General features: G+C 44.2%; 1 protein-coding gene across 1 annotated transcript in view; it reads left to right on the forward strand.

Moving 5' to 3' along the window:
* Positions 1 to 8,307: 8,307 nt before the first annotated feature.
* MAN2A1 (mannosidase alpha class 2A member 1) overlaps positions 8,308 to 15,563 on the forward strand; it is a 180,989-nt gene continuing 173,733 nt past the window's right edge. Inside the window, exon 1 of the mRNA XM_049871853.1 lies at positions 8,308 to 8,544. Within this exon, the coding sequence (XP_049727810.1) occupies positions 8,410 to 8,544 (135 nt within the window). The 5' untranslated portion in view covers positions 8,308 to 8,409. The remainder of the gene's footprint in view (positions 8,545 to 15,563) is intronic.

The raw sequence follows: 15,563 nt of genomic DNA on the forward strand, positions 1-15,563 counted from the left end.
GGAGAAGATACAGAAGGGTGGAAATTATGCCAATAATGTCAAGTTTTTCTTAAGTAAGTGAGTAGTGTCAGGGTCTGTGAATGGCCTGGGCCTCTTGCTGTTTATAGATGTTGGAAAAAGACATGAGATACTTGGGTCAGAGACAAAGGGGTATGTCAAAGCAGTATATGCATGATGTTTTCCATGCCCCTCAAATCCCATGGCATCTATAAGGACAGATCTAAGTGGATGCTACGTACACGACGAATTTTTATCACAACTAAGGAACACTGAACTTGGGGAATGTATTGCTTGTTCAGTGTACCATAAGCAAGTCTGCTGTCTGTTCAGGGAAAGAAACTGCTTGATTGTTGAGCATTACTCACCACAAATGCCACCCTGAGGAATGGTGCAAATAAAGAGTGGTCAGGGCCTTGCATTTTGGCATACCCAACAAGAACATGTAGGGATGCTCAGGGCCCTTGGCAATAGCCTCTACAAAAGTTGTTCCTGTTGTTGTTGTTGTTGGGTGCTGTCAAGTCTATTCTGACTTATAGTGACCCCATGTGACAGAGTAGAACTGCCCCCACAGGGTTTTTTTTTTTTTTTGGCTGTAATCATTATGGAAGCAGATTATCAGGTCTTTCTTCCACAGAGCCGCCATGTAGGTTTCAGCTGCCAACTTTTTGTTAGCAGCCAAGTGCTTAACTGAAATGATTGAGCTCTCCATCCTTTATAGTTTTATACAATCACAATTACAATATTTTCTTAAGTTCTTAGAGTTTAGAACTTTACCACTCTTTTAACCTTCTACCTTAGATATAATGATTTTAGGCAATTGAGGAGCTTGGATAGGTTTAAAGCAGCAGTTGACAGGGGAAATAATATATTTTCCAGTTGTTACTAATTATAGGCTATGGTTCTCGTATAGCTGTATATGTATATCTAGTGCTGCTATAACAGAAATACTACAAGTGGATGGCTTTAACAAATGGAAATTCAGGCTAGAAGTCTGAATTCAGGGTGCCAGCTCCAGGGGAGAGCATTATCTCTTTGTCAGCTCTGGGGAAAAGTCCTTGTCATCAATCTTCCTCTGGTCTAGGAGTTTCTCAGAGGAGGGACCCTGGGTCCAAAGGATATGCTCTACTCCTGATTCTTCTTTCTTTGTGGTATGAGGTCCTTCTTCTCTCTGCTCACTTCTCTTTTTTATGTTTCAAAAGAGATTGACTCAGATACAACCTAATCCTGTAGATTGTGCCCTGCCTTATTAACATAACAGCATCTAATCCTGCTACATTAATGTCATAGAGGTTAGGATTTACAACACATAGGATAATTATATCAGATCTCAAAATAGAGGACAACCACGTGTTACTGTGAATCATGGCCTAGCCAAGGTGACACACATTTTTAGGGACACAATTCAATCCACAACAATCGACATAGACTTTCTCATTGCCAGAAGTATGGGGCTAGACTATATTCCTTCCAGAAATCTTACCCCAGGCTGTCCTTGGGGGACTTTTTCCTATTTTTAACATAACCTTAACTGCAAAAACATGTTTATGAGGGTAGGCTTGAATACTCCCTGTGTCATGGATTGGATTATGTCCCCCCAAAAATATGTGTATCGACTTGGTTAGGCCATGATTCCCAGTATTGTATGGGTATCCTCCATTTTGTGATTGTAATTTTATATTGAGAGGATGAGGGTGGGATTGTAACACCACCTTTACTCAGGTCACCTCCTTGATTCAAGGTAAAAGGAGTTTCCCTGGGGTGTGGTCTGCACCACGTTTTCTTTCAAGAGATAAAAGGAAGGGGAAGCAAGCACAGAGTTGGGGACCTCATACCACCAAGAAAGCAGTGCCAGGAGCAGAGTGCAACCTTTGGACCCATGGTCCCTGTGCCTAATAAGCTCCTCAACCATGGGAAGATTGAGGATAAGGACCTTCCTCCAGAGCCAACAAAGAGAGAAAGCCTTCCCCTGGAGCTGACACCCTGAATTTGGACTTGGAACCTACTAGGCTCTGACAGAATAAATTTCTCTTTGTTAAAGTCATCCATTTGTTGTCTTTCTGTTATAGCAGTACTAGATAACTAAAACACCTTGGGCAGCCATTGCTTTTGCATCCTGGTAGAAAGGACCCTTTCTGGATCATTCTCACAGTCCACTTTCCTTGGGCTCTCAAGTCATATATGAGTACCAGGGAGAGAGAAATGCAGACTTGCTCCTTTACAAATAAGCGCTGTCCATTTTCCATGTGGATTTCAATTCTCCATTTCCCATAGCAGTGATATCAAATGTTCTCTACCCCTCTTACTCCTCCTTCAAACCCATCATCCCTTTTCCCAGAGAAATAGATAATATTAGAGGAATGCTCTCCTAACATGTCATTTGTTATCTCATGTAATCCTACAGCAATGCTGAAAAATTGCTATTCTAAAGTGGTCCATTGGAAAAAGAAGGCTTAGAGATATTATGTAACTGTTCCAAAGTCACAAAAGCAGTGTGTCCTAGGAAGGAATCAGATCTGAACATCTATAATATAGGCCCTGCCTTCAAGTAGCTTCTAGATGTAGAGAAATCAAACTTCCCTGGATTTTTCAGTGTTCCTATAAAAAGCTTCAGCTCCTGAGTCACAAAAATGCATATCTATAGAGAATATTTGTTTTCTCTTATACTTCACCTAGAAATATTTTCTAATAAGGCTTAGATGTGTAGCCACTGGTTTTCCTAATGACAGAGCTAATTGCTTTGATCATAAGGGATAATAAGACTCCTTTTATCTTCCTAAAAGCAAAAGGTTACATCTTAGGATAGGCACCTAGGTTAGTTCTGAAAAGTGCTGGGGAGAACGGAGTGTATTATTACTAGTTGCTGACATATCAAGGAGGAAGAAGGGCCAGAAAGGTGGAGACATCTGAAATAAGGAGGAGACCCTTTCAGCAGGGAAAGGGGGCAGCTGCCTCCTTCCCCTTTGTGTGCAAAGAAAGATCTTCTTTGCCCATTGCCTATGGAGTGTCCAGCCACTCAATCAGGAAAAATTTACCTTTAGCTTTCGTCATGTTGCCCCAGGGGTAAGGATTGGAGCAAGTGAGGGGTGGGGGAGGATGCAGTTATTTACTGTGAGGTAATTAATAAGAAATCTGTTTCTGATCCAGAACACCTCCTGTGCTCATTCAGGATAAAATTAATAAAGATGGGTATTAAAAACCCAACACTAGACAATTCAGAGGAGGGCTAAGAATACAAGTATTTCAAAACAATGTGATAAGTGCTGTAGCACATGCCTGGTCATTTTTGAAGAAAGAGTGTCTGAGCTTTGTTGTATAGAATGCGTAGGTGTTTGCTGGTGAAAAGGGCAGTGGACGTGCATTTCAAATATAAAGAAATAGCCCATGGATCTGAGGTGTACCTTGGTGCAAGTTTTAAAAAAGAGACCTTTTTCTCAAGACATTTTACTTCCATCTGTCACAAAATTGTTGTATTATACTAATTTTGTTAGAGTAACATACTCTAGTGCCATCTGCTATAAATTAGTTCTAATAACTATAAAAACAGACAATATCAACATTATGAAGGCACCCCTTAGATATGTTCAATGTGTAACCTGGGAAAAGCATGCGAGAGAGTTTTTTATTTTTGTTTTTCTTAGATAGTAGAAAGAAACCACAGGGGCCTAATAATAAGATTAGGCTAAGGTAAACTATATTAATGTCCAGAAAATTAATCATGCTCTGTCCACCTTGGTGGAGGCCATCAATATGCAAGGTTAGCAGTCCTCAAGTTAAGGTCTAGAGTGGGTGTTTAAGGTGAGAGCCAAGAGAGTTAATTAATGGTCCTTTTCTAAACTCCTGACCTCTAGGATTTAAGGTGTTCCTCCTCTACCAGCTGGCATTGTTGATTTCCTTCTACAACTAGCCCTTGCAGTAATCACATCACCCTTTTACAACCCTCATCATATCTGTTGTTGTTGTTAGGTGCCATTGAGTCACTTTGGACTCATAGCAATCCCATGTGACACAGTAGAACTGTTTCATAGGGTTTTCTTGGGTGTAATCTTTACAGAAGCTGATCTCCAGGTTTTTCTCCCATGGAGCTGCTAGGTGGGTTTGAACCTCTAACCTTTCAGTTAGCAGCTGAGTGCTTAACCATTTGCATGATCAGAGTTCCTTTCATCATATATAACTCATACTATTTGTTTGGATTCATCTCTTTGTACCTCAGTGGTTCTTCCCTGTATACCTTTATACCTTGAACCATCCTAGAACATACCTCACTCCCTGATGTGTGGGCTATGCCAGGACCATTTTAAATTTATCACCATATACTCAATCAGTATCTCCTTCTCTCTAGTCCCCATGTCTTCCTAAGGCACCTAAAATACTTGCTACTTCTTGCTCATCAATCTAATCAGCACAGTGTCCTCAATGTAGTGAACCAGTGTGGTATTTTGTGGAATATAAAGATGATCAGCATGTCTGTGAACTATATTAAGGAGAATTGACATAGCCCTGAGGCAACACTGTGAAGGTGTACTGTTCACTTTGCCAGGTAAAAGCTGATGGTTTTTGCAAACTGTTGTGGAGAAAATCTGGCAAATGGCAATAGAGAAAATGGCATTAGCTAGGCCAATAGCTATATATCAAGTGCCAGGGGCTGTGGTGATTTGCTCAAGTAAAGATACTATACCTGGTACAGCAGCTGTAATTAGAATCATCTCCTGATTAAGTTTACAACAGTCCACAGTCATTCTCCATGATCTGCATGACTTCTGCATAGATCAAATTGGTGAGTTAAATGATGATGTGATAGGTACCACCATGCCTACTTCTTTCAAGTCTTTTATGGTGGCATTAATCTTTACAATTCCCTACAGGAATATGGTACTGTTTCTGGTTTACTATCTTGACACTTGGCCTCTTCTATTCCTGGATCTTACCATGGCTATTGAAATCACGGTGTCCATCTCAATGGTGGCATTCCCTACAGTGATACTTAGCCTACAGAGGGGAGCATCCACAGAGGTTTTCTAAGATGCAGGTGTTCACCTCACTAATGTAGTTTTCAGTGCTTCAGTGAAAGGCTGTCTTCTGGGCATTCACATGGAACATAGTTATGGGATGGGTGTGCAGGTTTCACATGGTAGGTCCAGTCTAACATTTCTATTTCCCTAAGCCTTTGGATTTACTCTTCTATGACGTGTCAGGAAAACTCTGGCATCTCAACCTCATAAACTGGAGGGCACCATTGAGTTCAAGTTTCTGTCAACCAACGAAGTAGCTCTTAGAACAATTTCCGGCTATATAAGCTAACATATATAACACCTATAGCTATAAATTTGGCTCAGTGTAGAGTTGTATTGTGCTCCTTGATCTAACACCATAGAATCTACTCCTACGTATGTTGCCCAGGTTTCTGCCAGTATATGCTAGCAAAGTCTTGCAGTTCTATTGGCGTGTAAGTTATTTCTTCCTCCATCATAGTATGTTCTTGTCCCCCAGGAACATGCCGAGATTTGACCCTAGTGCCAATAGAGGGTGATTGCGGATGGTCTTGAGGAGAATGTGCACTCCCCTTCAAGGCTTCTGCCCCATGTGAGGTTATCACAGAGATTTTAAGCAGAGGAAGCCCAGTCTCCTTAGATACTGGTAACAGAAGCTCAGAGTGACTTGGGTCAGTTTCATCTGGGACTAATCCATTCCAAGTTTGAGGATCTTATTATTTATCAATCAATGCCTTAACTTTTATATGAGAAAGTTGGTTTTCTGTGAATTCCACTGCTGTTGTAATTCAGTTACCTGAACTATTAATATTTTGTGTTTGATTTTCAGCAGTATTATCCAGCAGCTATAAGAAATAAGAACTTCTTTTAGAGTTGTTATGGAAGTTCTCTGGTTCTCAGACTGTGACTTGAGCTAAGAGTTAATGGACCTGTGCCTGTCATTTTCTCTTTGTAAGCAGTCAAGGGCAATCAAAAGAATCCATACTACACCGTAATCCTCACAGTCTTCTTTACTGCCATAACAGTCACATGTAGCTGCCACTTGGGCCTCAAGTAATGTGCTTCAGTTGGCACGTCATCACAATCAAGGTAATTGCCTGATTAATTGGGATGCCCTGAATGGCATGAATTATTAATATCCCATTTCCCTCTAGCAAGGAGCTCAGCAGCGCACTGAAGCCCAAAGGCCCAACCAAACCAATCTCCAAATTCCTTCTTTCCAGGTTTATCTCCTGGGACTACTCCTGAGACAGGGAGAGCTTAATGAAAAATTATTAACTATAACAGGGGATTAGAGTAATGACGGATTTGCTAGTAAGAAGAGAATGCTGAAGAATATATAAATAGCAGCTGTAAGGAGTAGTAAGAACCCTACAGCTGAGTTAGTGTGCCCAAGGAAAAGCCCCCCTTGTGGCTGAGATCCAGACCTTGTTGCACAGAGCCCGACCCTGGCTCACTGAAGGGCAGTGAAGTAACCTTGTTGCCACACCAACACAACTTGCTGAAAATCTGCTCAGGGGAACTTGCTGCAAAATTTATCTCCGGGATGCCTTGGGAAGCTGGTCATGGGGAAATGTCTCACCTTAAGCTCTCCACTACAAAACTGCTAGAAGTGGGGGTAGGAACTGCTGGCTGCCAAACACTACAGAAGCCTGGTGCTGGATAGAGCCAGCTACGTTGCAAGAGCTTACCTACCGATACAGCAAAACCAGAAAGCGAACCCCTTTTCTTCCTGTTATGTCTGTCCAGCGCCCTCTACTGACAAAGCTTCGGTGCTAGCTAGCAAAGGAAAAACTAAAAGGCCCAGATCCATTTTCACAGCGCAGTCAAAAAGGATGAATTTGGAGCTGAGGGGCAATAATTCAACAACTGGCACAACCATCACTTCTGATTTACCTCACAGACTTTGTAGTTATAAGTCTACACCTGCCTGGAGGGGATTTTGGCAGGCTCCTTTCACCCAGGTTTCAGCAGGATATCACCAAAATAATGGAGGAAACGATGAGCCCCAACAGAATCTGCAGCCCCCTTTTCCTCTGCCACAAGTCAGAATCAACTAGATGGCAATGACTATTTTTTTTTTTTTTGGTTTCTCCTCTGCAGCCCTTCACCAAGTTCCCTTTCAAGGCACACCAGGCCCGGGTCCTCAAGCGCAGGAAACCTAAGCAGCGACAGGGAATTTGTGAAAAAGCTCGGGCACCGTGGAAGATGGACTGCAAGCGCCTGAATGCGTCATAAGCCCTCAACTCCTGCAAAGCTGCCTCTCAGGTCACAGGAACTGCCTGCGATCTTCCCACCGCCGGAGCTCAAGGAGGCAGACGCGGGGCGGGCCCGGCTGGCTGCGCGCTGTGACTGGGTGCCGGAGGGCCCGCCCCTTCATCCCTACGCGTCGGGAGAGGGCGGGGCCGACCGCCTGCTCGGCTCCGGGGCTGCGGGCGCGTATTGACCTAGCGGCTGCCGAGCCGCTGCTGTTCCCTGCTTATAGCGGGCGGTGCTTGAGCGCCGAGTGGCTCTGGAGAATCGGCGCTTCCTTTCTCAGCTGCTGCCGCCATCTCCACGTTTGTGGGGCGGGAAGGAGGGAGGGGCCTCGCGGCTGCAGCTAGAGCGGGCTTCTCTCCGGGGACAGCCCTCTCCACCTAGCTCTCCTTTTCCTCCTCCGCGCGGTGCCGCCCGCCCCCTGCGCCCTCCCCGCGCAGCCCTAGTCCGGGAGGTGGAAGAAAGGGGCGGCGGGGGGGCGGGAGAGGCCGGCGGGCGGACGCGCGCTCGGAGGAAACTCCTGCCCGATCCGTGCGCCCCCGCGCCCAGGGTGCACCCTCTGGCCAGCGGCGGCGGCGGCAGGAAGGGGCTTAGGTTCAGGGAGGCGGGGGCGGTGTCGCGGGGCGGGCCCGGCCGTCCCAGCGCTAAGTTGTGGGGCCCAGCTTCTCGCGACCTGTTTCTTCCCCATCCGCTCCGCGAGTCCCAGCTCTGCGTCGCCGGCTGCTCGGAGTCCCCGAACCCGCGCCTCCTCTGGGCGGGGACACGCCTGCCCTTGTCGAGAAAACTTTTCCTGCCGACTCTGTCGGGGTGGCGGTGGCAGGAAGTCCGGGCGGCGCCCTCTCCTCCGCTTGCCGTGCGCGCCCTGCCGAGTACCGGCGCTGGGCTCTCGATCAAGTTTGCGGGGCTCCTTCCTGGCTGGAGGCGGGTCCCACTTCGGGAGGGACGACCGCCTTCTGGGAGGGCAGCAGGCCGGGGCTAAGGCCGAGGGCGCCTGGGGGCGCCGGAGACAAGGTGCAGAGCGCGGCCCGGACCGGCACCCGAGAACGCAGAGGGCGCGCAACCGGGGAGCAGGGAGCCTCCGGCGGCCGCTTCCTGGAGTCCTCAGTCCGGCTCCTCGGCTAGCCCGCGTGAGGACAGTGTGCTGGCCCCGAGCCTATCGAGGAAAATGAAGTTAAGTCGTCAGTTCACAGTGTTCGGCAGCGCGGTCTTCTGCGTGGTGATCTTCTCGCTCTACCTGATGCTGGACCGGGGTCACTTAGACTATCCCAAGAGCCCGCGGCACGAGGGCTCCTTTCCCCAGGTAAGCCCCGGAGTAGTCGGGGCGCGGGGGCTGGAGGCGGCAGGCGTGGGGGCTTGTGCCAACCGCACCCTCCACCTCCCTTCGCGGCTCCGCGCCCGGGGAGTACGAGGCCGAACTGGAGGAGGATCCGAGCCTCTTCCAGCTCGGGAATCTGACCGAGTTAACAAAGTGCGGGCGGCATGGAGTGGAGGGATCGCTCTCTGGGGAAGTGGCCATGTTCTCGCGCTCGCACCCAGGCCTGTCGGGGTGGCCTCGGGTACCTTCTGGCCGGGAATCGGGCGTGGTGTGAGGCGCCCCTTCGCTAGCGCGGCGCCCGGGTATTCCTGTGTTGTAGCCCCGCTGCTCACTCGGGATTAAGCCGCCCACCCGAGGCCAGACCCCCAGTGCGCACCGAGACGCGGAAATGAATCAAACATCCAACCTGGGCTTTTTTTTTTTTTTTTTTTAACCCCACTGTCTTTTGAGAAATAGTTTATTTCGTGTTGCGTACCTCATAGGTGTGAGTCTGTAGTGTTGATTTTCGTGTCGTCACTCTTTAGCTGTTACATCGGGTTCATTAGTGGCAGACGTAGGGAACAGAGTGGGGAAGCGCGTGCTATACTCTGGCCGGAAGCTGTGGGGCGCTCAGTCCTGCACCCGGTGGTCAAATTGACAAACGTGTTGGGAAAACGACCCGTCTTAAGTCTTTTATTTAAAGTGACGAAAAATTAGCCGGACGGACACAATCGGTTCTATTTGGAAGTGCCGAGTTTTTTTTTTTTTTTTTTGCGAGTTCAGTTTCAAGTAACTTGCCAATGACCTGTACATTTCAGAAATCAGTAAAACTGAATTTTGTGTAGTATCTCCTGAAATGAAGGAACCCGTAATACTCAGAACCCTGACAAACTGATCTAACAACTGCTTGACTCAGGAGTAGAGAAACAGAGGACGTGAACAACTTGAAATTTTTTTTCCCTACCTCTTGTGGCAATTTAAATAACCAAAAGTTTCCAGGCTATTTTTTCTTCTTGTATGCGAGAGCAAATGGCTTGAATTGAATTGAAATTAAGCTACAAACCTTTCTTGAATTATTATGAAATCGAAAAATGACCTTTTTATGGTTGCCGCCCCAGACCAATACAGAGCTAAGTATTTTGCATGTGACAGGTGCTAAAAATCTTGCGGTAAACACGTATCAAATTTTTGGAAGTGTCTGCTTCTCTCAGGTAATGTTATTACAGGGAAAACGGTAGTGAGACAAGCACTATTTGATGACTTTAAGCCTTCAGTTTAGAGCTTGTCCTGTGCTTCCTGGTACGGTTGGAGAAAACACTTCTAAAAACCCTTTGAAAACCAAACGAAACCCACTGCCATAGAGTCGATTCCGATTCATAGCAACCCTGTAGAAGCCAGAGCAAAAGGAGGAGTTCTCAGGTTTGATATGTTGTGTAATTTGGGGGTTAAATTTACTGTGAGATTTTTTCTCCCAGGAATCCCATTTTCAAAATTTTCTTCATTGCAGGAAAATCATAAAAGCTGATATGCTTTATGTAAAGTGTTGTATTGAATAACGTCCTTTGGCTTTGGCTTGATGATCACTTGGAAATGATTTATGCAAACATCTGGGCCTGGGTTCTCTGGCAACCTTGACATTTTACTCTATTTCAGAAAGAAGTGAGTGACTCATTCAGTTACTGGGAAGTCTTAGGCAAAGTTAATTCCAATATTTGAATATCCCTTGGTCCTTGTCAAGAGGCTAAAGTTCTGCCTAGAACATTCACAGATTTGATGGAAACTGTCAGTAGCTGCTGGAGGGGAAGGCCCTCTGTGTGCACGGTTTTGTGTACGAGGGGAGAGTATTTGGAAGGTGGAGCTGTTTGTACTTGAAGTTGCCTTCTCAGATTTTCAGTGCAGAAAGAAGGTTCCCTTTCTTGGGGTAGTGTTTGGAGGCCAGGGGATCCCCAAGCAGGTGGACAGAATAAGGAGTCTGTTAGTTTAACTCTTTATGTGCCTGACTTTTTTTTATGGGTCTTACATGATAACTCAGTCCCCACAACCACCACCTGGTAGGTGAGGAGCTACTGCTGAGAGGTAAATTTATTTGCTCAAGGTCACACAGCTAAGTAAGTAGTAGAGCCGAGATTTGAACAGGTGTTTTGGAATCTAGTCTTTGTCGCTATGCTGTATTGCCTGTTAGGAGTCTTTTGCTTACTGTTCAGGCCCAGCCTATTTGTGGAGAGGTCTGATGTAGGGTGATGTACAATACAGAGCATGTTGCTATGTGACTTCTTAGCTTATGACTTTTTTTAAAAAAGCAGCTTGTATTATGAAGGTCTAGTGAATGTGATCCTTTTTTTCTCAAACCTTTGCTGCTTGAGATTCACACTTTCCCAGGATGTCTTCGGGCTTATTTCAGAGTTAAACACTGTAGTGAAACCCGTTACGCAGCTTATGCAGGGCAGCATCAGCGTTTTGGTTGCTTAATTCCTTTGTTTTTTCTCCCACCCTCAGCTCAGTGTAAACCTTAATTTGACAAGAACGTCAAACATAGCAAAAGTAGTTTGCAACGGATTATACTTCTTTGGTGAGTTTGGGCACTGAATTCCTAAGAGTTTTAATACAGCTAGGCTAGGTAGTCACTCAGTGTCATTTTTGGTGTCTAGTAGAGTGATTTTTTTTTTTTTTAGTAGAGTGATGTATCCAGAGAGGCATTGAGTTCTTGTGGTTGTCCATTTTAGGTTTTTTTTACTTGATAATGGAGCCTTTGGTAAGGTATAAGCTTGATCTTGTAAGCATATGTTTTTTAAAACCATGCTAGATTAAGAACAATGTGTTTGCTGTTTTTTTGGCCTGCCTGTGTTCCTTCTCCCTCTGCCCAAAATTCTTTTTTCCATCACTGGGCCAAGAGTGGGCCCAGCTCAGGGTGCTCTGCTTTCTCCTACCCTGGAGCAGCTGACGTGGTTTCAGGAGGGCTTTCCCTGTGCTTCTGGGAGGAATTCCTTTGTGCGGCTGGAACGCAACAAGTGGCAGAGTCTCTTTGAGCTGGTGTGTGTATTTCAGGTTTATTAAATCTCCGCTAGAAACTTTAGTAAAAATACCACTCTGAATGTGAGGCTGGCCATGCCTCGAAGATACCTGGTGGCACCTTGTAAGAATTTCAGCAGATGGAAAGAAAAAACCTTGGTAAGGTTTTCCTGAAGTTCATTGTCACGTTACAAACAGATTTCACGGATTGCTGACTATCTACAGTTTGTATAATATGATGTTTTATTAATGTCTCCTGTTTGGATCTGGAGAATTAAGTTAATGAGCCAGGTTTTGTATAACAAATGATCACTTTTCAAATAACTAGTGTCACGTATGATGTTTTCTTTTTTTGTCAGTTGCTGTTCAGCTGATTCCAATTCATGACGGCCCCATGTATATCAGTGTGGAATTGTGGTCCTTAGAGTTTTCAGTGGCCAATTTTTGGAAGTAGATCGCCAGGCCTTTCTTCTCAGGCACCTCTGGATGGACTCAAACCTCCAACCTTTTGGTTAGCAGCTGGGCACGTTAAGAAAGCCTCTATGGAGGTTGGTCTCTGAGTTGAAATGCCAAAGTTCAGACTTCATCCTTGTGCCCAGATAACATTTATTATTGAGAAGGTGAAAATGTCTTTAAATAAGTGATTGAAAACAATTGGAAGTTAGGGACTTGGATAGCTTTTGTTTTTTAGCCTTTATACTGAAAATATAATACCCATAAAGTAGTCTACCCTTACCCTGGGGGATATGTTCCAAGACCCCCAGTGGATGCCTGAAGCTGCAGATGGTACGAAACCCTATATATAGTATGTTTTTTCCTATACATACATACCTATGATAGTTTGATTTATAAATTAGACGCCATAAGAGATTAACAACAATAATAATAAAATAGAGTAATTCTTAAGTAAAATAAGGGTTACTTGAGCACAAGCACTGTGATACTGTGGCAGTCGATCTGATAACCAATACAGCTACCAAGTAACTGACAGGTGGATAGCTCATACGGTGTGGATACACTGGACTAAGGGGTGATTTACCTCCCAATCGGGACAGAGTGGGACTGTGTGAGATTCGTCATGCTACTCAGAACAGTGCGCAGTTTAATTTGTTTATTTCTGGAATTTTCCATTTAATATTTTCAGCCCACGGTTGACCACTGTAACCAAATTATGGAAAGCGGAACCATGGATAAGGGGGACTACTGTACGGATAATGTGCTTAAACAGTTCACATCCCACTAATACTTTTTAAGAGTCTTTTTGTTGTTAGGTGCTGTTGAGTTGGTTTGAACTCATATTGACCCTGTGTACAACAGAACAAAACACTGTGTCTGGTCCTGCGCCATCCTCACAATCGTTGCTATGTTTGAAGCCATCCTTGCAGCCACTGTGTCAGTCCATCTCCTCGAGTGTGTTCCTTTTTTTCTCTGACCCTCTACCTTACCAAATATGATGTCCTTCTCCAGGGACTGGTCCCGCCTGATAACATGTCTAAAGCACGTGAGGAGAAGTCTCGCAATCCTCGCTTCCAATGAGCATTTTGGCTGTACTTCTTCCAAGATGGGCTTGTTTGTTCTTCTGGCAGTCCATGGTGTATTTAGTATTCTTCGCCAACACCATAATTCAAAGGCGTCAGTTACAACACCCAAACCAAAAACGCAAACCTATTGCCATTGAGTTGGTTCCAACTTATAGCAATCCTATAGGACAGTGTAGAGCTGCACCATAGGGTTTCCAAGGCTGTAAATCTTTATGAAGCAGATGTACATCTTTCTCTTGTGGAGTGGCTGGTGGATTTGAACTGGTAACAGCTGAGTGCTTAACCCCTGCACCACCAGGGCTCATCTAAGTCCAATAACAGTAGGTGTTTAGTGAAGGTGGCTGATGTCAATAAGTAAAACTCGGACCTCAGCCTTCCAATTTTTTTTTTTGTTGTTGCTTTCATAAGTCTGTAAATTTAACTGAAGAATGATACATGAGAAAAATACCACCCCCCCCACCCCGTGCACTCTCTAAACGATAGTACTTGTTTACTGGGCTTTGTGTAAGGGACTTTGCCTCATTTCTTGAGGATTGTACTTGAGATCTGTGATTTTGGGGAGGTGATAGAAATTTGATATTGGTGGCAACCAAGCATTTAGGAATCCTCTCGAGACCTATCTCCCCCACCCTCTCCTGACAGGGTTCTTCCTTTCAATACCAGTGGCACTCTTGCCCTGTATGTTTACTGAGACCCATGCTCTTTCCTATAAACCAACTGGGACACACACTGGTGACTGCAACGGGTCTGAAGGTCTTATTTTTTTAGTACTGTTTTAATTGAATTGCATGTGTTATTCCCAGATCAGCACTGATATCAGGGCCTGAACAAATACCTTGTCTGGGAGATGTTGCAATCTTATTTATCTAAAGGGGATTGTCTCTTGTTACTCATTAATTGTCATTAAGGGCTATCTGGGCTGTGGGCAAAACATTGACTAAAATTACAGCTTTTATTTGTTGCTTTTACTTTGAGTCAGCTATTACTTTTTGTGAAAGCTGTTAAAACTTTGGCCTTTTTGAAAGACTGAAATAAGTGTTGAGACATTCCTAGAAGGAAGAGTTCAGTAGCTGTTGAACACTTGCTTGATTCTTAGCTTTTTGGGTTTCACAGTCTTAGTTTTCTCTTGGTGTCGCCCAACTCACGTAGAGGAATCTTTAAGAAAATGGGCTCTGGTGACCTGGCTGCTGGATTGTAAAGGCCACATTGCATTTTGGCCCCTTTGGTTTTATTGCTCATGGTTCTGGTAGTATCTGCTTTTACAGGGCCTGTAGAGCTATGGAGAGGGGGAGGAACTCCACAAAAGGGAATTTCGCTTCTTGTCATACTTGTCCTTAGTAAGTTGATCAGGAGAGGAAGTAGAAAATTTTAGCTAAAACAAGTTTCTGTTTCAGCTGTAGATTTCAAGCGAAGCCGCTGATTTTAAGATTGAAATCATGTTTAGGTTAAAATAAGTTTGAAGGTTGATTATACGGAAATGGAGTCCACACCTAGCCCTTTAGTGAGTATTGCTAAATTTGCCTCGTGATTGGGAGGTAATGCCATTTGATTTGAATGAACCCAGTCTCATAAGGTCATGCCATAGCTTCCTGTGAGATAGTGTATACAGACATAGTAGGTGTGTAGGCATAGGAGGTGTCCATAAGTATTTATGTCACACTTATAAATCCAGCTTACAGTTTCTAAAGAAATGGTCAACCTTGAATCACTTTAGTTTAAAACTGTACATTCTGTACCTTTAGTGCCTCTGCCCAGAGTTTCTCAGTCTTAGCACTGTTGACACATAGGGCTAGATAATTCTTTGTTGTAGGGCTTGTCCTTTACAGTGTGGGATGTTAGCAATATCTTTACCAGTAAATGACAATCACAAATGTCTCCAGACATTTTCAGATGTCTCCTGGGGTGAGATCTTACCTAGTTAAAAACCATTTTGGCTAGAATCTAGCTGAAGACCTACTTTTTATACCCATTATACTTTGTAAGCATTTTGTGTTTAAGAAGGAGTGATCTAAAGCCTTAATTCTAATACTCTAAAGAATCACTAGAATTTTTTGATAGTTGAAGTATTCTTCCTTTGGATGTCTAAAATTCACTTATTTTTTTTGTAGTCTAAGTTACAATATTTTAAAGAAAATAAATGGAGAGATTATATCTTTATGCAGGTTAAGGAAAAATAATTATAATGAAATTAAAATATATATATTATAATGTAATTAAAGATATATATATATATTTACCTTTACCAGTTGGACATGCTTAAATCTGAGAAGAGCTTATGGTCAGACCATGGTAAATAGATCGTCTTTTACTTTCTGCATGCTGAATTAGAGCTTGTCAGTAGTTCAGGTTTATTCCGCTTGCTTTTTAGGTATTTCGATTAATTATAAGTTAGTATAAAAGCCATACTCAAAAATAATTAGAAATGTCTGAAATTGTTTCAGGCAGTGTATTTACTTTCTTCAGGGTGTGACTTTG

Source organism: Elephas maximus, chromosome 2 (genome assembly GCF_024166365.1).
Source record: "Elephas maximus indicus isolate mEleMax1 chromosome 2, mEleMax1 primary haplotype, whole genome shotgun sequence".
NCBI classification, from domain to species: Eukaryota; Metazoa; Chordata; class Mammalia; order Proboscidea; family Elephantidae; genus Elephas; species Elephas maximus.